This window comes from Rhineura floridana, chromosome 2 (genome assembly GCF_030035675.1).
Source record: "Rhineura floridana isolate rRhiFlo1 chromosome 2, rRhiFlo1.hap2, whole genome shotgun sequence".
Classification (NCBI taxonomy): Eukaryota; Metazoa; Chordata; class Lepidosauria; order Squamata; family Rhineuridae; genus Rhineura; species Rhineura floridana.
Genome location: NC_084481.1, coordinates 86,774,488 through 86,800,417, shown reverse-complemented (window position 1 = coordinate 86,800,417; position 25,930 = coordinate 86,774,488). Strand labels below are relative to the sequence as shown.

Below are 25,930 nucleotides of genomic sequence, written 5' to 3'. Positions count from 1 at the left end.
GCATCATGTATCATATTAAAGAAGGGAGATCTGGCCATAGAAAATATTACATCCATGTGCACACACAGAGTACAATTGCTTGAGGAAATATAGGTCCTACTGAATGTTTGTTGTCACCATTAACATTTGAAATTTGGTTGGTGTGTGAAAGCATGGTTTACTTTCTCTTTAAAAGGCTACTACTTCCCCTGTCTGCTTGGAGATGCCCCAGATTTCTGCAGGGGTTGAATATTTCTTTCCAAAGGAATTGACTTTTCTGGGATTGTAGGTACTGGCTCAGTTGAATTACATGCTTTCTTACATCCATTTCTGCCTTAGAAATAATTGTGGAGAGGGCCCAGCCAGACAGGCTGCGATTCGTAGGGTATGTAAACAAGCCTTGCTTGCTTTCCTCATTTCAATAAACATGGAAGAACATTAACACATTTATGTCCTATTCTTTTCCTCTCTCCATTGACTTTAATTAATTAGGTCCCCCTGGACTTGCGTATGTGTGGAAAGAATGAGGAAACAACTCTCCCCACAAGTTCTCTCATCTCCCTCCCAACACACACAGCTTTATTATTTCATTACACTCTTGGATAAGTTTCATACCATGCTCAGGTAGAGCATTTGAAGGACAACTAATGCTCCTTGCATTATATTAACTCAGGAAAAAATGAAATTAAGCCAGCAAAAGCCAGATATCCTAAGTGCTTGTTAAATTGTTTTATAAAGCATGGGTGGCAATGCTTAAATTCGAAGATAACACTACAATCATATGTCTTAGAACTAAATGGTTCAGTTTATTAAGAGGTTGTGATGTGCAGACAGCTCTGGGTTAATTCCAGAATGTAGGGATGGGAAAGGACGTTGGGTGGTGGTTCATGTTTTCACACAAGCCTACATAATTTGCACTTCCCCAAACAACACATGAACCAAAAACAACTATCTGTTGAAATTTGCACTTCTTCAGATTTTGTGATGCAGTTCTCCAACCAAAACATGCATACAGAAATGTGTATAATAAGGGAATATGCATAACAATGTATATATTAGTGAAGATAACATCCAAAAATGCATGTTAGGGAAAATTGCTTGCAAAAATATATACATTAGGGGAATTGTATATAAAATGTGCATATTCGGAGAAATGCATGTTAAAATGCTGATGGATTTTCATTAGAGCTTAAAAAATACAAGCTGATGCAGAAATATGAACTGAATTTAAGATTGGAAAAAATGAGAACTTGAAATTGTCTATAAAGATTACATTTTAATATAATTCTTACACAAAATCCTGTTTCCTACACTGTGGAAGGCATAACCAAAGTGGTGCTCTTCAGATGTAGCTGGAGTCCAGTTCCCATAAACCTCATGCAGAATGGTCAATGGTTAGGGATGACAGAAGTTCTAATCCAAGAGCATCTGCCTTCCTGTTGGCTAACCCTGCATGATGCATTGTCTAGGGAAAAAGGAGGGTAGAACTATTCCCATCTTTTATGTGCCTGTCCTAATTTCTTGTTCCCCTTTGGCCTGATGAGGCTTCCATTCCCCTTCACTATGTACATAGCACGGATGAGGATAACCTTTTTTTTTTAAGGAAAACTAGCTGTTTTCTGCATTCCAGGCACATATGGTATCTGATTAAAAGCTATCTTTTAAAAACATAAGAACTGCTCTCATGAATAAATTTGCATGGCCCATGACTGCAGAAAGAAACAATCTGGGAGCAAAGACTAAATACTATCAAGCTGCCAGTACCAAGGTCGTGCCACTGACTACCCATGATGCCTAATGAGCAAATGTTTCCAGAAGACCCTTAAAGGCCTGAGATTCCAGCCTGAATTCTTGAACCTGCATTTACCTCAGTGAGCATACACCTCTTTTCAGACTGTAAACTGCGTAAAAAAAGACAGTCAGTACAGTTCTTTTAAAGGCAAATTGTAAGGTAGTCATAGCAATAACAACAAAACAAAGTGGTTTTTCTAGTGAGCTTGGTACATTGTGTTAATGATGGAGAACGTCCATTAAGTTTCCACTAGTTCTTAAAGATGCAAAATGTCATAGGCTACATAGTTTCTTAACTGCCCGAAACCTGGCAAAGCTTCAAATAATCTACCCAAGGGATGGGGAACCTGTTGTCTCTAAAACCGTGGAATACCCCCCCTTGGGTGGCATGAAACACATGGAAGGAACTAGGGATGGGGTTCGCTAACTGGTTCCTATCCATTTTAATTCCAATAGTCCGGCTTTGGGTGCCAATCTGCCATTTTTTGTTCCAGCTTGTTTTCACAACTGCCAATTCGCTGGTTTTTTTAAGAGAAGAAAATAATGTAATTTCTAACGAAAATGCTTTTGAAAATGCTTATGCTATAGGCCAGCCTTTCCCAACCAGTGTGCCTCCAGATGTTGTTGGACCACAACTCCCATCAGCCTCAGCCAGCAGGCTGAGGCTGATGGAAGTTGTGGTCCAACAACATCTGGAGGCACACTGGTTGGGAAAGGCTGCTATAGGCACTTGTTCCACCTTTTTTTCTATTTACATAGTAATGAGGCAGATATTCACCCACTGCCTGTCTCCTACCTCAGGCTAACTGATATGCTGCTTAAAGATGACTCCCCCTCCATTTCACTATCCTTGTTGTTTTGTAGTACTTTTGATTTTTACTGTTGGAAAGTCGATCACCACTGCTTAACTTCTTTTCAAAACCCAGGGGGGGGGGCAGGGCGGAAACCTGTCCAACCTGTTCTGTACTACAACTTAATGGGTGAGAGGGAAAAAATAATTTCTGAGAATTAACAAAACAAAGAGAAAATTGGAGGAAGGTTAATGGATATAAATGGTGATCGTTATCGCCTAGACAGCCATTAAGAATGCATCACCTTAGGGGAAAGCCTATTACGAAGACAATAACGTAAAATCCGGAGTGGTTTCTTTAAAAAAAACAAACCATGCCAATGACAGCCATGACCCACTGCAAGAAATCAATGCTGGTCTGAAAACACAGTGGATTGTTGGATTATGTCAAAATCCAGTGATAGATCCAATTTAGCAGATATTCTCCCTCTTCCCTAGAAGGGACAGGGGGAATTTCAAAGAAGAATAGCCCTGCCAAGGTACCCGATAGTATCAACATATATGAGTGCATGCATATTCTCTGAAACAGGAAGAGATCTTAAATCTCTTCCATAGATCATGTTCTGAATAGCTTGCACTGGCCCTGACAGCATATAAATTAAACTGGGCAAAAATACAAGAATTTTTGTCCCACCCAATGCCAGAAGTTCTCATATAGTTCTCATTTTTTATTTGTCTTGTTTGAAATATCCCTACGGACAATGATTTTCTCCTGAAAACAAAATAATTTCCCTGTGATTTAGAAGGTTTGTCACTGAACAAGATTATTCAAACTGATTAAATTTCAAACAAGCCAAACATATGGTAAGTGCTACAAGAGGAAAAAAAGTATTCTGTGAGTTGATACAACGCATTTGTTCCATGGTGCCTGGTAATGCTGTCTATGTCTTCTCCTTAAAGATTTGTGTGCCTAGGCATACTACAAACACTCTGATATAGTAATGAGCCCCAGCTGAGCTTCAAAATTGAGGTATGTGGGAAAAGTAGAGGGGAAAATAGATCAGACCTGCATTATCTCAGCTTCAGTTTTCCTAAATTACTCACTTTCTCCATGTAGCTTAAAACGTATGGTGAGATAAGGCAGGTATTGTACTAGAAGCAGGAAGATCTGGACCTTGGACCAGTCACCATCTCTCAGCCTGACCTCCTACCTCACATGCCAGGGTTGGGAAACCCATGCCCCTTCAGATGTTGCTAGACCCCCATCAAACCCAACCAGCATGGCCAATGGTCAGGGATGTTGGAGTCCAGCAGCACCTCCCCACTCCTGATGTGAATGCCTTTGGAGGAAGGTCAGAATAAAAATGTAATTAATAAGATGCTTCTCTCATTTGTGTATCTCTCCCAAGCAGTAAAGGATGGCATGGCAGGACAGTGCCACTCACCTGACCCCTGGTCAATCATATCACTGCTGCTTACTGGGAAATGGAGGGGAAAGGGTGAGGAGGCAGCAAGGTCGGTGCAGTGTAAATGCACCTATGGAACCAAGCCAGTTCTCCTGTCAGTGTGTTTGTGCCACACCAACTTCCCTAGTGTTTTTCCTGCTATCTCCTGGTAAGCAGCAGTGATGCAAACAACTGAAGGTCAGGTGAGCAACAGCAGCCCACCACATTGTCTGCTACTGCTCCTAAGGCAAAGGTTCAGGTATCAGCCTCCTCAGAAAGCCATCCTTCCTACACTGTGAAGTGTCAGTTCTTTTATTTCCAACTAACAGCCCACCTGTTCCCTTGGCCAGTAACAACATAAAGGGAGGCACTATCTTCTATACAGAGGCTGGCAGATAAGTCCTTAATATACAGGAGTTCCTTACCTAGATCAGAAGCTTGTGGAGAAAAAAATAGAGAGGGCTTTGCCACACCACTGTTTGACACGTCTGACTCTCATAAAATAGTCCCAAAGCACGGTGATGCAAAGTGGCCCAAATATGTCTACTATTCATTACATGTTAACTCCTTCTGCTGAATATATCTGCTGCTCAAATTGCTACATAGGACAAAGAAATGTCCTAGAAAGAATCAGGGAAATGGCAGCTTCTTCCCTATAATTTGCCAGAATCCACTCCTTTGATAAAATATATAATTGACTCGCATTGCATCCTTCCCAGTCCAGCCAAGTACTGACCAAACTGAGACAGCATCTCAGTCTCTTACTTTTGATCACTGATCTTCCTTCCACTTCATTCATTCTCCTTTAAACAGATAGCCTACTATCTGGACTACTTCAGCAAATGATATTCAAGTGAATCAAAGCTGCGTTGTTTATACAAAACTTTCTGGTGGATTCATTTTTTCTTTTCTGCATATCACCTTCTGTGACAGCTTCAGCTGATGAGAGTTTTCATCTAAAATATATGAAGGGCACCAGGTTGGTGAACGTTAGTGGAGATGGAACATGCACTCTCGTGTCCCTAAATGAAGCCTTTAACCTTTCCAGATGTGGAGTATAGTCATCTCATTGACTGGCTTTGGTGTTTTGCACATGGCTATTTTATGTGGATAACTTCTGCTCTTCTTGGAAAAGAGAGCCACCATTGGCACTACAGTCCCGTGACTAGAAATATCAAGATGTGAAAATAAGAGACCTCACTCACGGCTGAAAGTCAGTTCTTATTGTCTTTATAGTGGTGTTCTCCAAACATATATTTTTGTTTTTGCTTTTTGTACTCTCATTGGCAGTCGGAGAAAAGGATTCACTGTTTCTGCTCCCAACTCTCTCAAAGACGACAACAACAACAATCAGCAGCAGCACAGGTTTCAATAATGGATAAATACCTGGCCAAGTTAAAATTAAGCATTGATCTTGTCATACCAACTTCTAAGTGCTATTGATTTCTTGGCCAGGGGTCTGGGAGTACAACAAAACTGCAACACTGGGAGAAACAGCAGTAGAATGACTTTGGCTATTGTAACCAAATAGTTCAGACACTGAGGTTAAAACATAGTCCCCTTGGGGGCATGTAGGGTTCATTTTAAACATACTTCAGTATATAGAAGTAGTTTAGTGAACCAGCACAATACAAGGAGTGAATAGCTATAGATTTATTACTAAACAAAATTATCAGTAGTGATTTAGTACTAAACAAAATCATCAGTAGCACCCCTGAAGTTCCAAACACGGAGGGAGCAATCCACACAATGTCAGGCTGACCCAAGGGTCACTTCATATATTAAGAACAAACACGCTTATCAGCCTGACATTTATTTGACTGTAGCTGTACCTGGATATGCTTGCTGTGTTTCAATTGTCTGTTACACATTTAGGGGAGGGGGGTTGTTGTTATATGCCTTCAAGTCGATTACAACTTACGGCAACCCTATGAATCAGTGGCCTCCAAGAGCATCTGTCATGAACCACCCTGTTCAGATCTTGTAAGTTCAGGTCTGTGGCTTCCACTATGGAATCAATCCATCTCTTGTTTGGCCTTCCTCTTTTTCTACTCCCTTCTGTTTTTCCCAGCATTATTGTCTTTTCTAGTGAGTCATGTCTTCTCATGATGTGTCCAAAGTATGATAACCTCAGTTTCATCATTTTAGCTTTTAGTGATAGTTCTGGTTTAATTTGTTCTAACACCCAATTATTTGTTTTTTTCGCAGTCCATGGTATGCACAAAGCTCTCCTCCAACACCACGTTTCAAATGAGATGATTTTTCTCTTATCCGCTTTTTTCACTGTCCAACTTTCACATTCATACATAGAGATTGGGAATACCATGATCTGAATGATCCTGACTTTAGTGTTCAGTGATACATCTTTGCATTTGAGGAGCTTTTCTAGTTTTCTCATAGCTGCCCTCCCCAGTCCCAGCCTTCTTCTGATTTCTTGACTATTGTCTCCATTTGGGGAGTAGGGATCAATTCAGTCTACCATGTCTGTGAAGGGGCTTCCACAAAGGATAACAGAGATCTATGTTCTCAATTTCTCCACAGCCCATGGGCCCTCACATGCCAGGTCATTACCAGGAATGAAAGCTTGTGTGCACTTACCATATCTTAAGAACATAAGAACATAAGAAGAGCCTGCTGGATCAGGCCAGTGGCCCATCTAGTCCAGCATCCTGTTCTCACAGTGGCCAACCAGGTGCCTGGGGGAAGCCCGCAAGCAGGACCCGAGTGCAAGAACACTCTCCCCTCCTGAGGCTTCCAGCAACTGGTTTTCAGAAGCATGCTGCCTCTGACTAGGGTGGCAGAGCACAGCCATCACAGCTAGTAGCCATTGATAGCCCTGTCCTCCATGAATTTGTCTAATCTTCTTTTAAAGCCATCCAAGCTGGTGGCCATTACTGCATCTTGTGGGAGCAAATTCCATAGTTTAACTATGCGCTGAGTAAAGAAGTACTTCCTTTTGTCTGTCCTGAATCTTCCAACATTCAGCTTCTTTGAATGTCCACGAGTTCTAGTATTATGAGAGAGGGAGAAGAACTTTTCTCTATCCACTTTCTCAATGCCATGCATAATTTTATACACTTCTATCATGTCTCCTCTGACCCGCCTTTTCTCTAAACTAAAAAGCCCCAAATGCTGCAACCTTTCCTCGTAAGGGAGTCGCTCCATCCCCTTGGATCCCCCCTTGCCCTGCCCTTCCCCTCTGCTCCATCAAGAAACACAAGCTTTCATTCTTTGACTGAGTAGAGCAAGGAGGGATGTGTACACTCTCCACTCCTTATTCTACATAATGGCCTGTCATGCACCATGTGCACAATCTACAGAAAAAGGCAGACAAAACAAGCCTCTATTATACCCTAGGGGGAATCTCTCAAGTCCATGATGGATGAGATCAAGCACCAGCTGGTGTGTGTGTGCGTGCATGAGTGCACATGTTAATAAAATGAGATAAGTGAAGTGTTCCTAATCTGTGCTAAAATCAATGGGTTAAAGGTTTTTGTATTACGTGTCTAAATGTTTTTTTCTGAATCACACCTAAAATCTAGTGATATTTATGATATAGTGATGATAGAGAGAAGAAACACAAGAAGGTTGGGGGGAGGGAGGAAGAGAGAGCAGAAAGAAAATGATAGAAGAAAGATATAACCATGTCTCAAAATTTATCTTTCTCTTACAAGTGAAACTAAGTACAGATCTTTTACCACACCTTGACTTAAAGACTGGTAGGCCATGATCTACCATGCAGACTGCCTGTTAGCAATCTTTGATTTAAAGTGTATGCCATAAGGATAGTGAATAATACTCCAGAAGACAAACATTAAGAAGGATCCAATATGTTTTATCACAACTTGTCAGAGATTCACACTGTTAGGCAAAATAAACACACTGATGTTACATTAAGGCTAGACAACAAAGAAATGGTTCTGCTTCCTTTTTTTGTGTCCAAAATCTGTATAAAACGTAAGATGGGAAGAGTTAACACATGTGTTAACTTCTGTAGGAGGGAAAATGGAAATGCCAACTTTGCAGAAGGTGCTCTGAAGGCAGCAATGTGCCTGGATATTGACTTTTAACATTTAAACAAGATTTGACATGTGAGAATTAGATGTGGAAGGATTCTAACACTGTCAAAAATGTACCGCAATAGCCTCTCTATTCCACATTAGGGTTTGGTAGGCATTTCGCAAAATCAAGCTTGACACTGGACTTCCTTGTAGTTCGTACATTCACTGTCTTTGTGGACTAATCCTGAATTTTGCAAACTTCTGTGGCTTTTCCTGACACTGGATTTTTTAAAAAAAGCTGTATCTAATATAATAATAGTATCATTATTGTATTCCCTGTGCTGTGTTGCTGTGCTAACTTGAAATTGAGCAGAGTGAGTCTTTGTTGTAATAGGTGAAACTGACCAGCATGGGTCTTTGCTTTGCTAACTTGAAACTGATCAGCAGGGGTCTTTGCTTTACTAATGTTAAACTGATAAGCATCTTTGCTTTGCTAACATGAAACTGACCAGCAAAGGTCTTTGTCAAGCTAAGGTGAAACTGACTAGTGTGGTTCTTTGCTTTGCTAACAAACTGATCAGCATGCATCTTTGCTTTGCTAATATGAAACTGGCCAGGCGAGCTCTCTCTTTCTCTTACAGTAACTGACCAGGCAATATCTCACTTTCTCCGATAGCTGGGTGGGGTTGGGGGATCTAGTACAATTTGGGAGCTGGTGGAGGAGTCAAAGTGGGGGATGGGGTGTAGGCACAGGGCAGAGAGAAAGCAGATTTCCTTTCTGATAGGAAAACATTGTTAGAAATAACATCAACAACAATTTCATTATTTTTGAGAGAAAAAACAAATTGGTAAAAACAAAGGCTTGTGGAAAAAGTAACGAAAATGGACCAAAACCACCTGCTTGTTCAGCAGAATGTGATCTGAACTGGCACCACCAAGCAGATCCCTTCCCTATTCCATATCATGTATTAGTTCACCTCCTGTCTATCTCATACCCATTTTAAACATTACACAGAGCAAAACAAGAAGCCGTAAAGCATTAGCGAGTTGTGCTAACAGTTGATGTGTAAAGTGTGGCATATCCAATCCATAAGCCTCAGAAAACATCAGAACCTTGTTTCTAGTAAGGGAAATACCTGTAACTGTACTTTGCTCATTACAACTCTACCACATTTATATAACATTTGAAGCTTCTTCAGACTACGTTGAAGATTTCACTCAGTTTTCCCATTCCAATAAAACCTACTTTTCTCTTCCAGCTCATTTACATCAACACCCAAAGATAAAACAGATTTTAGGCTGCATATTTTATAATGAAAATATCATGACCAGTGCTAAATGCAGATGTGATAGTGGTACATTCTTACCAGTTACATTGCAGTAGACTAAAAGTGGTGGAAGTGGACCACTTGCATCAGAATCAATGTGGAAGAAACCAGATGTTTTCCCTTGGTGCCGATAGGCTTCACATGACTGCTCATAAATAGCTGGGAGAAAGAGAAACAGATATTTGCAGTACATACATCAACAAAATATTTCAGGTAGTTTGGGGTAATTTAATGCTGTGTAGCAACAGCCTGTCTCACTGCATGGTGGCTGTATCTATGCAGGGAGCTGGCAATCTATAGTTGAAGATGAAGCAGTAAAGCAGACCTGACCATACATTTGCTAACTCCACATTATTCTGAGTTAGCTAGCAAGGGCATGGAAACCACATGCCCAGTTGGTATATAAAACTACCTTCACACATGGATATGGCTGTCATACAATGAGATTATAAGCAGCCACCAAGCAGTTCTGTGACATCTTAAACCACCCACACATTTGTCGTGTTTAAGAGGAAGCAACAGTCTTTAATCGGGCTTTGTTTGCCAGATATCTTCAATGGAAATACAGGCCTCGCTATCTCAAGCACATAGATAGGGACTGTGTTGTTTTCTTTCATTAAATCCGAATGCTATCACTGAAGGCCTGTAAATTTTCCTCACAAATAATATTGAATATACTGTGATAATTTGAAAAGGGAGAAGATATTAGGAAACAAATAGGGAGCAATTAAGGCTGAAATCCTAGCCCCACTTACCTGGAAATAGGCCCCATTCAATTAAATAGGACTTACTTCTGAGTAGACATGTTTAGGATTGTACTGTAAGTCAGGGTTAAATGGATAAAGTGCAGAACAACTACAGGCTGAAAATGTTGAACATTCAAGTGTCATGTGACGCGTAGACTCCTTAGATAGGCTTGGAAAAATCTATCTCAGGTTAGTTATTTAAATATGAATTATAATGAACTTCCTTGTAGATTTGCTGTGGGGATGAATTAAATGCACATTTCAAGCATTATATAATGTAATATTGATATAGCTCCTGTGCCTTGATCCTTGGATTGTATATGTTGTCTCTTTTAATCAATCCTGAATTTCCACTTTGCTTACCTGTATTATATACATATTTGCTTGATTCTACTTCACAAGGATGGAATCAGTGTAATATATTAATTTGAGTTCATTAGCCATAACAGCTTGCTTACTGTCCTCCCCTCCTCTTAGCTAAGTGCTAAAACACACACTCTGCCACACACAGCCCATTGATCAAGATATTTTCCCTCCATAGGAAGCAAAATATTTTGGAAACATCTTGCAAGAATGCAAGCAAACACAGATGCTTGCTCTTCATAATAAAAGAATAAACTTATTAATGTTAATGGTAACATAAAGCAATGTAATTGGGGATTATCACTGGCTGTTTCAAGGTCAATCTCTATTTTTTAATTGTTGTCCTGCAATCTCCTGTACACATTTAACATCCAACAGCCATAACAGAACTCTGCACAGAATTGCAATGACAACACATATTACAAGAGACGTGGGGGACCTCGTAAGAATCCAATATATTTTGCTTATGGCTCCAAAAAGGGAATGATTCCCTAGCTATCAAAATCATGCAGTTAATAGATAAGCTACTTTATAAGAATGTTGTAAGGGAGAAAAAGTTTTGAATTGTGTAGTAATTTTGTTTGGGGAAAATGACAAGATGTTTTTATACACTAATCTCAAGATTTTACTGATTTGTCTGGCAGAACATAAACCCCTTGAGGCAAGCTCTGCTACTTTTCTTAACAGCTTTCTTTCTGTGCAACAGATGTGAATAGGTCTTTTCAAATCTGACATAAAATCAAAATAATACTGCTAAATGGCTAAAGAATCTTAGTGATGAATAGTCCTAATTTTCACTAACCAATTAATGACTTTACAATTTAATATATTACTGTATACTATGCATAGTTAAACCTTGGAGATTCATTCCCACAAGAGGCGGTGATGGCCACCAATTTGGATGGATTTAAAAGAGCATTAGACAAACCAATGGAGAATAAGACTATCAATGGCTATGACAGCATTAGAGAAATCAATGGAGACTAAGGCTATCCGTGATTGCTGTGCTCTGCCTTCACAATCAGACGCAGTATATTTCCAAATATCAGTTGCTGGAAACCACAGAAGGAAAGTGCTCTTGTGCTTACGACCAGCTTTTGGGCTTCCCACAGGATATGTTTAGCCACTGTCAGGATGCTGGCCTAGATGGCCATTGGCCTGATCTAGCAGATTCTTATGTTCTTAGATATACCAAAACTTCTGATGTTTTGGGACTGATACAATAAAATGAACAATTTTGCTTGACACAGTAGTTGCACCAGATAATTTATAGCAGAAAAAGCGTATTAACCAGATGCATTAGAGTTCAGTTCTCTTCATGTATGTGTCTGAATCAAGGATTTGTCTGTTAGTTAGTGTGATCCTACTGTGTCCAAAGTGAGCTTCGGCTCAGAAATGAGCTGAACTATTTTACCACAAACCAGAAAGTGGTTTGGTTTATTTCCAAGCCAAAGTCCACTGCTGGGTGAAACTCAGCTCCCTCAGACCCTCATTTCTTCTTCTACTGCCACCCTGGGCTCCTGCTGGGAGGAAGAGCAGGATATAAATCAAATAATAAATAAATAAATAAATAAATAACACTGTCTGATCCCACAGCTCTTTTCTTTCCTTAAATGCTACTACCTTGATAGGTGCAGCAGCAGTAGTGATGGCACTCTGGCCAGCCAAAAGGAGATGGAACAAGGGAAGTCTCATTCCCCTCACCAATGCCTGGCATTCTATGAAACACCAATACAGGATCATTGGTCCCCAGGGACTTGGAAAATTTAAATTTACCAAGTGCTACTGCAGTTTCAATAGTCCTTGGGGACCTTTTACCATTGCCAGCACATCTCATAAGTAGAGTTCAAAGGTAATAGGGAGGGATTTGGGGAATCAAAGGGCTGGTGAAAGAGAGGGAAGGGATTGGAAGCTCACTGTATGGGAGACCATGTATAACTGCGTTGGACAGCTCAATCCTATGGGGTTTGGGGAGGGAGAATACAAGGTGGAAGAACTGCCACATCCAAAGCCTTGCTGGACTTGTTACCAGCAGAACAGAAGATTGAAGGAGGGAAATATTATTCCATTTTTCTTCTTGTTGCACAGCCTTTAAAAAAACCCCTATACATACCTGTTTGCCCCTTTTTTGCCATTACCACTGTAGGAGTACCAACAGCAAAGCAGCAAGGAGCTGGACGTTTCTGTGTCTATTTATTTCTAAGATTTTAAAAATATTTTAAAGATTTTTAAAAGGTTTTTTCTTAAAAAAAGTTTTGCTTTAAAGTTATTTTTAAGATGTTTTTGTTTTCAAGATGTTTTAAAGATGTCTTTAGTGTTTTATCATTTGTTTGCCGCCCTGGGCTCCCTCTGGGAGGAAAGGTGGGATATAAATAAATAAATACATACATACATACAACAGGGAGGTTTGTGAAGGTGGACCTCCATCTCGGTCCACAGACCTCCTTCCCATGATTCACTCTATCCTATGGCCCCTGAAATGCCATTCCAGGGATCACAGGATTATATCCTTAAACATAAATCCAATGATATAAATGAACTATACACAGTGGGGGGTTTGTGACTGTACTTGCTGGTACAGAATACCACAAACCTTTTTTTTTTGCTGGCAACTACAACACTTGTATCAAGATATGAGTACTGGCACTTCAGTTTGGAAAGAAAGAAAGAAAGAAAGAAAGAAAGAAAGAAAGAAAGAAAGAAAGAAAGAAAGAAAGAAAGAAAGAAAGAAAGAAAGAAAGAAAGAAAGAAAGAAAGAAAGAGTTCTGATTATAGATCTTTCCCATGTACAGAGAAAATGTACATAAGACAGAAAAGTTAGAAATATTTAAGAGTGACCATTGTGGCTATAATTGTCTTGCCATTCACTTACTGAATTTGCTAACAGTTTCACAACTTACATTTCTATTTAAGGGCCTTGTCAAATATACCCATATTACCAGATATGGGGCAGCAAAACAATTAAACAAATAAAATACACTGGAATAGCTGAGGGCTGTGGATGTTTCTAGAAACTGCTCTATAAAACTAGCCTTTTAATAACCTTTTCACTCGCTATGTTTGATGGAGCACTCATACGATTTCTCCGAAGTAATAACAAAAGATGTGAAACTCCACTCATTATGCAGGCAGATGGTACAATGGGGCATTTGTGCCAAGAAAAGAGTCCTTTTGAGGTTATCACACAAACCAATTAGGGGGAAAAATCCACATCCTGAAAACCAAAGCAGACTGTAACATACATGTAAATGTACTGCCCTCAAGTTGATTTCAACTTATGGCAACCCTACGAATAGGGTTTTCATGGTAAATGGTATTGAGGTAGTTATACCATTGCCTTCCTCTGAGGCTGAGAGGCAGTGACTGGCCCAAGGTCACCCAGTGAGCTTCATGGCTGTGTGGAGATTCGAACCCTGGTCTCCCAGGTTGTAGTCCAACATCTTAACTACTACACCACATACTGGGCTTAAAATTGCATAGCACTCTTCTAGAGTAACATGGTTGTTTTCAAAAAGATTAGAGGTGAAATGAAGTTATTTCCTTTTCAATTTTTTGAATATTCACTCTCAAAATATGACATTTTGGACCCATGCTTGGCTTTCTTCTCCTTGATTTGTGTGGCTCTGGTTTTCTCTATTAGTTTTCTGGCAGCTTATAGCATAATATCCTATGACTATATGATAGCCATAGGCAATGAGAATGTGCATTTCAGACAGTATGTTTTATTCAGAGCCATTCAGAAAGAGCATGTGGTACATTCTATACACATGGCAGTACCCCTTCAGCATGTATGTGCGTGTCTGCAATGTTCAAAGCAAAAGAAATGGACTGCCTTTAAGTTGATTCCGACTTAAGGCGACCCTATGAATAGGGTATTCATGGTAAGCAGTATTCAGAGGGGGTTTACCATTGCCTTCCTCTGAGGCTGAGAAGTGGTGACTGGCCCAAGGTCACCCAGTAAGCTTCATGGCTGTGTGGGGATTCGAACCCTGGTCTCCCAGGTCCAGCACCTTAACCACTACACCACATTGGCTCAACACCAAATCAATACCTCTTGTCCAAACAATAAATCCAGTATCTGCACACTGAGGTGGTAACATGTTGTGAGGACAATACCCAAGTGTTCTTTCTGAATGTTTGAATGCTGACTCTAGTCATTGTTGGTCTGACTTATTGTTCCTACCTTTTCCCAGTGTTGTAAGTAGCATCTAGTTGATAAAATTTGTGAGACATTTTGTTGGTTATTCCTCACCTTACTGAGGCTGACTCCATCAGTGGAGGTTGAGCAATACAATGGGGTGCATCCAACTAAGTCATACTTAGAGCCAATCAACTGAAATTAATGCACATGAATAACTTAAGTTCATTTACTTCAAATGGTAAACTCTGCGTATGACTTAGCTGTCTACAACTATGTAAGTCAGCCAATGCTAAGAAAAGGACGAAGCAAGAAGTAAAGAATGTCCAACAGCACAGCAAGAAGATGTAAGGAAGACAGAAACACTCAGCAGGCAGTGACAATTTATCAACACCATTAGCTCAGTAGTGATGCCTGCCTACCCAATACATATAGTTCATTAAAATGCCATTTTCACAATAAACCAGTTCTGTCATTCAGATAACTGAACAGCATTGGCTAAATCACTGTCATTATTTTCAAGATTGAACTTCTCAAGCCTTCCTCTCCTTATATGCTCTCCATTTCCATGAATGACATCACTACTACCACCTTCCTGATCAGGCCCAAAGCCTTGGCCCTATCTTTAGCTCTTCCCTCTCATGTTCTCCTCATATGCAGTCCTTCAGCAAGTCATGCTACTTTTCCCTGTACAACATGATTACAAACCTACAGCTCTTTCTCTGCACTCCCCACCTCCCAAAAACTCTAGTTAACACTTTGGCCATCTCCTGCTTGACTACTACATCCTTTTTTTCTATGGCCTTCCACTGTTGTTCACTGTGACGTCCTTCCCCAGCACCACCTGTGAAGCTCTCACTTGTGGCTACCAGCAGACAGGAATGTCAGGTTTTCTTCTTACCCTTTTCAGCTCTAGCACAGATTCAACAAATCCCACTGCTAGGCAGCACTACCAGTCACTTTCTGTAACCCAAACTCCCAGAGACTTTGCCTAAGTCTCTCTATAGCTTGTTACTTTGTGACTGTGTGCCTATGCTGTTCCCAACCCCCTTGTATCTTTATATTTAAAGCATACAACTCTGGGTTGCTCTGGATACGTGACTTGTTACAATATCTCCCTTCACCGCTGCCACCATTAGATCAGAGCTTGGAAAAGTTACTTTTTTGAACTACAACTCCCATCAGCCCCAGCCAGCATGGCCACTGGATTGGGCTGATGGGAGTTGTAGTTCAAAAAAGTAACTTTTCCAAGCTCTGCATTAGATACAGTTTCTGTTCAGCCTTGGTAATTACCTTGCTCTCCCTTCTGGTCTGTATATTCCCCCAGCCAAGGATCAGGCCTTTGGTAAACCAAATAAGTATTTATTAAATATCAGAAATAACAAGATTACTTATGGAATATTTTACAACCTTATGGTTTCATCTATATTCTGTTAGGTACTTGACTTTTTACTAATTGCCTCAGAACTCCAACTCACTCTCAACACCACCACCTCCAAACCTCCAACCTCTCTCTCAACCCCTCAAAGACACCACCTCAACCACAACCTCCTAGATTCAACTGTCATTCTTCCATTTATACTCCCAGCCATTCAAACGCTCAGCCAATCATCCAGCATTCTACTGCTCATGTACTCCCCCCTCCTCTTTCACTCCACTTACCATATGTCTTCTATTTAAACAGCACTTACCATATTTACCATATAAGCAGGAACATCACATTCACCCCTCTCTCACTCGCTTCCATCATTCACTTTACTGTTCATATCATGTAATACCTTTCCCTAAACCTTTACACAGGATTCCTGTTAGCTCCTGTGTCCAGCACTTCCTTCCCAGCCCTTGCCACCTTATTTCTCTGCCATCAGATTCCTTTATCCTGATGCATTCTTTCTCCTAGGGCTTGATGTCACTGACAACATTTATCAGTCTGATCTGACAGGCATAATCAGGCATCTTTTGTAATAATGGGTGCTGGATGAAACACCATTTTCAGTAACAACAAATAAAGCTATAAGCAGGAAGCGGAAGGCTTCTCCATCTTCTCTCATTGCTCTAATAGCAGAAGCACTAAGAGGTTGGTGGTGAATTTAACAGAAGTGACTGTCATGCTCGCTCTCCTAATACAATTGTCATGTTAAATGCCAAAAAGAAATGAAATCTGCCCTATTGAAAAGCTGACTTTGACAGGCCCCACTGTTGACACATTAATAAAGTCCCTGCTGCAATGTTCTGGAATAACAGATGGCTCATTTTCCCCTAGTTAAAAATACGTATTTACTGATATGGCACCAAAAAAAGAATAGCACAGTGTTTCTGGTGTGCAAATATAGCTTTTTTAAAAATCTGAATTTTAGAATCTAAAGTAGACTGTTTGTAAAGGAATGTTTTGATTATGTTACATCTTTCCAGAGGGCCAGCTGCATTAGTCTGACACAGAAAACATAAGGAAGAGTCTTATAGCACCTTTTAACAATATTATGGTAAAAGCTTTTTAATGGATTGTACCAGGAAAGCTTACAATTTCATGAGTACATTTAGAATGACACTGTGGGTCCTAGTGGACAAGGGAAAGGGCACCTGTCCTACAGTCTCCTTTCCTTTTTTTTTTTTGGCTTCTTCTACATCACACAAAAGCTCTAGAGCCAGTCACCCTGGGAGAAAAGAGTTCATCTCCGGTGTAATAAAACCTAACAAAGAAGGAAGAGTGAGCACAAAAAGAGAAAAGGCACATGGACAAAAAAGTCTCTTACTTGATCTTTACTTCAAGAGTCTCCCATTATGTGAGAAAATAAATCTATGGGATTACAAATCTTATTTCCACAAGAATACTTTTTTTGGGGGGGAAGGAGTGTCTAACACTTTTTAACACTTGAGAAACAGATCCACAAGTTCAAAACCTGAAATTCAAATTTCAAACTGTGACACAGATTGTGGGATCTTTTTGAGCACAGGTTTTTCCCCACCTAGCCAATCCAAATTCTGTGATAAAAGTTGTCAATATTGATGCAATGGTCTTTTCAGCTTTTAATAGCACACAGATCCTGCTAGCTGATTTAAAACACCCAGGATATCTTTTAATAATTATCTAGGATGTGAATGAACAAATTCAGATGAGTGTGCACATGTGTGTGTACATGAGTGAGAGAAAGTGAGAGAGAGAGAGAGAAAGAGAGAGAGAGAGCACTACAATGATTCATTTTTCTTCTCTTCCTTTTCAGGTCACAAAATGTGTTCATTTCTTTTTGACATTTCCCCTTTCAATGAGATGACTGCCATTTGGAGTATTATTCACACAAGAAGAACCAAGTTTCAAGTTGGGCTTCAAACATCCACATGTGCTATACTGAGTGAGAATAAAGGGTGATGGGAAACAAAACTAGCTGAGCACAGCTGGTCAGCAGCAGTTGTGTGAGAAATGCAAAAGTTATTCAGGAGCAAAAGTAACAGAAGGGTACAGAAAAGAAGAAACTTACTTGGTGGGGGGAAGGATTCTTAAGGCTGCAATCCTATACATGTTTCCCTATATGCACCATTACACTCAACAGGACTTCTGAGTAGACATGCAGACACAGGTCTACACAGAGCTGCCATTCCTTAAGTGGTTTAACAGTCCCTCTTCCCAGAGAAGTCTGGGAATTGTACCTCTGTGAGGGGAATAGGGGTCTCCTCTCAGCACTGTTAACAAACTGCAAAGAATTCTTTGGGGGAGGCCATGATTGTTTAAAGTGGAATAATGGCAGAATAAATGTATGATGTGAATGTGGCCTCAGAGAAGGGCAACGACATGTTCCTTAGCCAGAGATGTACTGGCACAGTAGGCTTCCCTTGCCCGAGTGCTTCTCTGGTAACACATACATCTCCCACTCCGAATCCCCAGCATCCTCCTCCTGAATCTGTACTCATCTGTTTGTACTACAAGTGACAGAAGTTATAACACTAATACAGGAGTGCCGTGTGCATGACAGCAGATCTGCTATGGGCCTGCAAAATAAAATAAAATAAAAGGTACATTTTCTGGATCTTCTTTTTCTAAATATAGGACCTGGAAACCTTTTTTTCCCCCAGCCATGTAGCAGAATTTATACAGCAAGTGCATTTAGAGTTACCAGGTCTCCAGTTTTGGCCAGAGTCTCCATTTTTCTGGGGGGCCCTCCGGCTCTCCGGCTGACACCCCTTAATCTCTGGACTCTCTGCTTCAATTTTTTTTTAAAAAAGTTTCTAGGTGGTCTGGTTCCCAAGATATACACCAAAACGTCAGCCGCCCCCTCGACTGTTTAATCTATTTAACTGATACGACGCTGAAGTTGGTTCCTATTTCCCAGTTCCTTATTTGCTTGAAAGTTCAAAACACTAAAAAAGAAGAGTTGACAACTACAGCAACTTCAAACCAAACTTAACATGTCTCTGAACCCCAAAATATATGTTGGGGTACCCTGTATGATATATCACTGTGATCGGGGGACTCTCCCCGTCAAGAATAACAATACATTTATGCAATCAAAACCATCAGGCTTCTGATATTATCATAAATACATAATGATGTCATAAAATCATAAAAATAACTAACTGGGGGTGCCCACCCTAAACTCTGCTCTGGGACAGGACAAATCATATACCCCAGTAAAGGGGAAGGTGTCCTCTACGAGATGCCACTGCGTCCCGCCTGGCCCAGAGCTTCTGCTGGGCGCAGGGCATGGAGGAGGGCATCTATGCAAAATCAAAGCAGACCAAAACATACAGGAAAAAATAAGTAACTGGGCGTTCCCACCCCAAAATCTGCTCTGGGACAGCACAAATCATATACCCCAGGAAAGGGGAGGGTGTCCTCTACGAGATTCCACTGCATCCCACCTGGCCCAGAGCTTCTGCTGGGCACAGGGCACAGAAGAGGGCATCTATATAAAATCAAAGCAGAAAAAGACATACAGGAAAAATAAGTAATTGGGGGTGCCCACCCCAATATCTGCTCTGGGCCAGGACAAATCATACACCCCATGAAAGGGGAGGGTATCCTCTATGAGATGCCACTGCGTCCTGCCTGGCCCAGAGCTTCTGTTGGGCACAGGGAAAGGATGAGGGCATCTATGCAAACAGAAAGGGTAGAGAATCTTCTTACTCTTACTCATTTCTCAGACCTCTTTCTGAAGTGAAGGGTCAAATCTGTAAAGACGTTTGGAGCAGCCACATTAAAAGATAAGGGCAGGGCATTCCAGGCAGGGGGCTGACAACCCTGCTTTGATATGGATGTCTTTGCAGAGGACCCCTAGTCAAGCTTTATCAACAGCACAATCCAAACCATATCTACTCAGAAGTAAGTCCTGTTGAGTTCTATGGGGCTTAGTCCCTTAGTACGTGTGTTTAGAATTGCAGCCTTCAGGGGCATCCATCTTTACTCCCGAATGCTCCCATCTAACATCTCCACAACACTAGGCTCTTTTCATCCTACAGCGGCCTTCTGGTAACTGGCCTGGCCTGAAGGCACTTGAACCCTTCTTGCAGAAAGCAAGTAGGCTAGATTAAATGTTCCCTACCCAGGCTCCGTCTTTTAGCTAAGATGTCTAGCTTAATTTCCAGTCAGATATTTTTTTTAATTGTATGCTCCAAGCAACTGTGATTGATGCTTAATGTATCATGCTTAATGACATCACTCGGGCCTGCCCCGTGACATCACTCAGGCCCGCTCCATGACATCACTTGGGCCCGCCCCTAAAATCTCAGGTTTTGGGATGCTTCTGACCTGGCAACCCTAAGTGCATTGCATTTTGTAAGTGCACTATATGCTTACTACCCCTTCTTAAACCAAAGGCATATGTGTACAGCAATCTAATAGTCTATATATGGCAGCCATTAAAACTGTTTATTCAATTAGGAAATTATTGTCTGTCTACTCTCCTAGGCATCTTCTCACAGCAGTCAAATGCCCTATTAGGATAAGACATTATCATAACACAGTAGCAGAAGAGACATTTGCTTACACTATTATATGTTGCTAAACAATGTAACATCTACTCACATATTATTTTTAAATAAAATCATTATTGGCTGCTCCTTGAGAAATGCCTTAATTTTAACTATCAGAACACTCAAAAATATAGCTAAGGTAAGCCAATACAAGATATGTGTTAAAACACACACACTTTCTTCAGGATAATTAGGTCCCTGTTTCATATAAACAATCAAAATATCCCAATCAAAATTATTCCAGTCTAGAAATGTAATTTTAATGAGAAAAAATAAGGCACATTTTGATGGTTGGGGAAAAAAATGTAAATATTCAACTTTTTGAAAGGACACTTAGCAAAGCAGAAAGTTCACTCTACCTGAATATTGCTATATTTAAGAATTTCATTTCAAAGTTGGGCCAAAATGAATGTTGAAATGTTGACATTTCCTGTGGGATGAAGTTTCCATTTATGGAACTGTGTTAATATTCTGCATATGTTATATTGGAAATTGTCTGACATTTCCTTTTTTCCTCCCCTTTTGGTAAGGATCATCCCTCCGGCAGCAAAGAAAGCTTGTTAAGAGACATTTCTTGTATGTTTAAGATTAGCATATATGGAGTCAAATGTCAGGGATTGTAGTAATTTTTGTTAAATATCTCATACCAAGATGTTTGGACATGCTGACAACTTTCAGAACATAAGGGTGAAGCTATTTCTGTTGCATCGCCGAGGAAATGTAATATATCATCTATGGATAGTAAAATGAGCTCACAAGGCGGGGGGGGGGATGAATGGCAGTAGTGGTAGCAGAAGGATGCAAAACCAAGAATAGGTGTCTCAGGAAGCAAAAACTGCAAAATGGACTTTTCAGAAGGTCATAAAGCAGGAAGGGAAATGGTATTTAATTGTATGAGAGATGTTGATCACACATCCTGAGATAAAAATGCATCTCAGGTGCACTTTTTACTCAACACCAGAATTAGGAACACTTCATTTGAGAATGGTGTTCATGTATGTCACGAGCAGCTGGTGCAGCAGGTCCTCAGTCACACTGTCAGTCTGACAGTCAGCTTAGAAGGTGAGCCATACAGACCAGAAGATGCTGTGTACTGTCCCATGGGTTTGGGGAAAAGTACTCACTGTGTGAAAAAACCTTGAATTGGGTCTGTCCTAATACCAGGAAGCAGTAGGAGTCAGGAGAACTTCAATGGTTATATCTATTTATAGTAAACAGAGTAGCATCTCAGCATAGCATAGTAGCTAGGACTGGGCCTTGCCACACAGACAAAGAGAAAGACAAAAACTAAGACTAAGGAAAAGCTTCCAGCCGGTTCTAACCAGTTCCAATGGAGGGAAGGGGAGTTTCCATTACAGGTGAGGCATGTCACTGTACAGGCTAGGCAGGTTGGCCCCACCAGAGAAAAAGAGACACTTGACTAGCTGGAGCATAAAGGTATGGCACATTCAGGGGGTCTTCCAAGCAGAGAGGAAGCAAGGACAGAGAAGGAATAGCAGAAAAATAAAAGAATAAAGAGATAGGCTATGAGAAAGCCTTGCCATGGTGACTTAGGACATGGCATAGGAGGAAGAAACGAGCAACAGTTCTGGGGCTAGGCACCCCAGTGGTAAGTCAAGGAAGAAAAAGGGTTAACCGAAGGAAGGGAGAAGCTACTTATACACCCACAGAGGGAGTCATGGGGAAGAAAGACTGCTTAAATAATAGATCTCAGAACAGCTGTAAGGATGAGAAGGGCTCTAAGCTCCTCTGAGTGGAGTGCTCACCAGATGGTTTCTCAAAGCAAGAGAACCGCTGGGGCTCTGAGACCCTTGAGATCCATAGTGGAAGGGGACAAGCTCTCACAATGAGGAATATAATGCAGAAGAGAAACATTTCTATATTCATTGTATATTCTAACTAGTTAGGGATGAAATTTTCTGGGGGGGGAATTCAAATTTATCTGCACAAATTTTTTCTAACCTCTATCTTGTTCCTTGATTTTAATATCAGCTATTTTTTATCAATTCTGCTAAAAATACAAGACTTTATAGCACATTATACACAGTATTATACCCTTTAGGATGCAGAGGATTCCAATTCACTCCATGTTTTGGAGAGCAATGATTCATTTCACCACCCTTGGGCCCATGCATGGATCTCCCCTCCTTTTGTTTCCAGGTTGCATAATGGCTGCCCTTCTACACCCGCAGGGGTGCGAGCTTGGGAGGAGTTCAACAGGGCATTTTCACAGGTCGTAAACTCAAGGCGCCTTAAATGCCGATTCATTAGACGCTGTAGGTTCTCAAATCGTGGGGTAGCCCCTTCCAGCCCCTGTCCAGTGGAGGCCAGTCCATTGGGGCAAATGGGGGCACTGCCCAACAACCTCAGCCTGCCCTCTGCCAGCCCCCACCTGCCTCCCTTCTTCCTTACATCCAGTCCAGGGGGTGGTAATGCCTCTTGGCTCCTTAAACTTAGTGTTGCCCTTGTAGAACTCAGCAGGGAGGAGGTTAGAGACAAAACTACAATTGGTTGGCTTCACTTGTTATTGGGTCTGGCTCCACCTACTGTTGAGCTCCCTGCCTTCTGCCTCGCCAGCCCCAATGTACACCAGCCACCCGCCCCCATCTGCTCCAGAGAGGGGTCACTCGGTTCCCATTCTTTGGGCCGCTGTCTACAACAAGGATAGGGAACCTTGCACCCGAGGGGGCCAAATGTGACCCTCCAGGCCTCTCTAGGTGGCTCCCAGGACTCTCTCCAGGCCACACGCACACACATACACCACTCTCACCAGCCCTGTTACGCCCACTCCTTGAGTGTTTTTGCCCGGCTGGAACTCCTCCTTGCTTGCCCGGGCAGTGGATATGTGAGTGTGAAGAAGCTAGCTTCTTGCACAAAGGTCACATTCACCATTGTTGCTCTGCCTGCTTTTGCCTCTGGCCTTGCCCACTGCCTGCTTTTGCCTCTGGCCTCTGGCGTGTGGCCCCTGGGAAGTTGCCCTCAGGCTGAAAAAGTATCCGCACCCCTGGTCTACAACATTATTGAACAATATATCTGCACATGGGTCCCTACTGTACTTATGAGGTGGTCTGAAGGCTCTTTCTCTTTCTTTAACATTTTACAGCTTCTTAGAACTGCTAATACCTCCTCTCTGCCTGCATGATAAAAAAAAATCTGTTTAAAATGCTCCCACAAAGCAACTGTACATCACTAACCTCTGCCAGATGGGCATCTAATCAAATCTAATAAATAAATAAATAAATAAATAAATAAAGTACAGTCCATAACAGCATAGGGAGACCCTGCTGGATCAGACCAATGGATCATCTTGGCACCATTCTCTTTTTTCTGGAAGCCCAAAAAACAAGGCATGAAGACAACTATCCTTCCTTGCTCTTTGCGTTCCAGCAACTGTGTATTATGCTCCATTGTGCATCTCTTTCAAGTCACATATACCGAGCCTTATTTGCTATTTTGTTGCCTATTCACCCATCTGGAGAGATCCTTTAGGAGCTCTTCACAGTCTACTGGGTTTTTTGCCAACCTGAATAATTTGGAGTCATTCCCAAACTTGACTAGTTCAACAGCACCCATTTCAATACAGATTGTTGGGGGACGCCACTGCTTACTTACTTCCATAATGAGAAAGTCTTTGCCCTCAGCCTTTATTTAACAAGTAACAGATCCATAAGGAGAACTTTAATCCAGTTATACATGTCAGGGGCAGTGCTTTTTTGGTAAAAAAAAAAAATGAGATGCCGTACTCATACCTTGATGTAAGTGTTGTGGGTGCCAGTGCAAAATTATTTATTTATTATTTATTATTTATTTATTTATTACATTTATATACCGCCCCATAGCCAAAGCTCTCTGGGCAGTTTACAGCAATTAAAAACAATAAAAACAATTTAAGAACACATGTTAAAATGCCTGGGAGAAAAGGAAAGTTGTGACCTGGCGCCGAGAAGGTAACAGTGTTGGTGCCAGGCGCACCTCGTCAGGGAGATCATTCCATAATTTGGGAGCCACCACTGAGAAGGCCCTCTCCCTTGTTGCCAGACTCCCAGCTTCCCTCCAAGTAGGCACCCAGAGGAGGGCCTTAGATGTTGAGCATAGTGGATGGGTGGGTTCATGTCCTATTTCCTATTTGCTTCCGGGCGAGATTCAAGGTGCTGGTTTTGACCTATAAAGCCTTACACGGCGTGGGACCTCAATACCTTGTGGAACGCCTCTCTCGCTATGAACCTACCCGTTCACTTCGTTCAGAATCTAAGGCCCTCCTCCGGGTACCAACCCATTGGGAAGCCCAGAGGGTGGTTATGAGATCTAGGGCCTTTTCTGTGGTGGCCCCTGAGTTGTGGAACAGCCTCCCTGAAGAGGTATGCCTGGCGCCTACATTTCCATCTTTTCGGCGCCAGGTAAAGACCTTTTTATGCTCCCAGGCATTTTAATCTTCTTAACTTTTTAAATCTTTTAATCTGTATTTTAATTTTTGTAGTATTTATTTTGTTTTTGCTGTGCTTTTCGTTGTTTGTTTGTATATGTTTTTGTATTTTTATTATGATATATTGTATTTTATTTTGTTTGTTCACCACCCTGAGAGCTATTTCGCTAAGGGTGGTATATAAATTGAAATAATAAATAAATAAATAAATAAATGTCGGGAGAGGTGGTCCATCAGGTATTGTGGTCCTAAGCCATGTAAGGCTTTATAGGTTAAAACCAGCACCTTGAATCGAGCTCGGAAACATACAGGCAGCCAATGCAAGGAGGCCAGAATTAGTTTTATGTGTTCAAACCATCTGGTCCCTGTTACCAAGTGAAGCCGGGTTATCCCTGTCCAGATAGGGGCGTAGCTGGGCCAGCAACCGAAGCTGGTAGAAGGCACACCGTGCCATCGTGACTACCTGAGCCTCAAGTGACAGAGATGGTTCTAGGAGAACCCCCAAGCTACGAACCTGCTCCTTCAGAGGGAGTGAATCCCCATCCAGGACAGGTTGGACATCCCCCATCCGGTCAGAAGAACCACCCACTAGCAGCATCTCAGTCTTGTCTGGATTGAGCATCAGTTTATTAGCCCTCATCCAGTCCATTGTTGCAGCCAGGCACTGGTTCAGCACATTGACAGCCTCACCTGAAGAAGATGAAAAGGAGAATTAGAGCGGTGTGTCATCAGCATACTGATGGCAACACACTCCAATTGACTGCACCCAATGGTTTCATGTAGATGTTGAACAGCATGGGGGACAGAACTGACCCAGAGCTTGGAAAAGTTACTTTTTAAAACTACAACTCCCATCAGCCCCAGCCAGCATGGCCACTGGATTGGGCTGGTGGGAGTTGTAGTTCAAAAAAGTAACTTTTCCAAGCTCTGAACTGACCCCTGTGGAAACCCATACTGAGGAG

The 25,930-nt window shown here is 41.4% G+C and overlaps 1 protein-coding gene across 1 annotated transcript in view; it reads right to left on the bottom strand.

Moving 5' to 3' along the window:
• LOC133377914 (contactin-associated protein-like 5) overlaps window positions 1-25,930 on the bottom strand; it is a 114,112-nt gene that overhangs the window by 49,191 nt on the left and 38,991 nt on the right. The window contains exon 5 of the mRNA XM_061612712.1: window positions 9,374-9,493. Coding sequence (XP_061468696.1) covers window positions 9,374-9,493 — 120 coding nt within the window. The remainder of the gene's footprint in view (window positions 1-9,373; window positions 9,494-25,930) is intronic.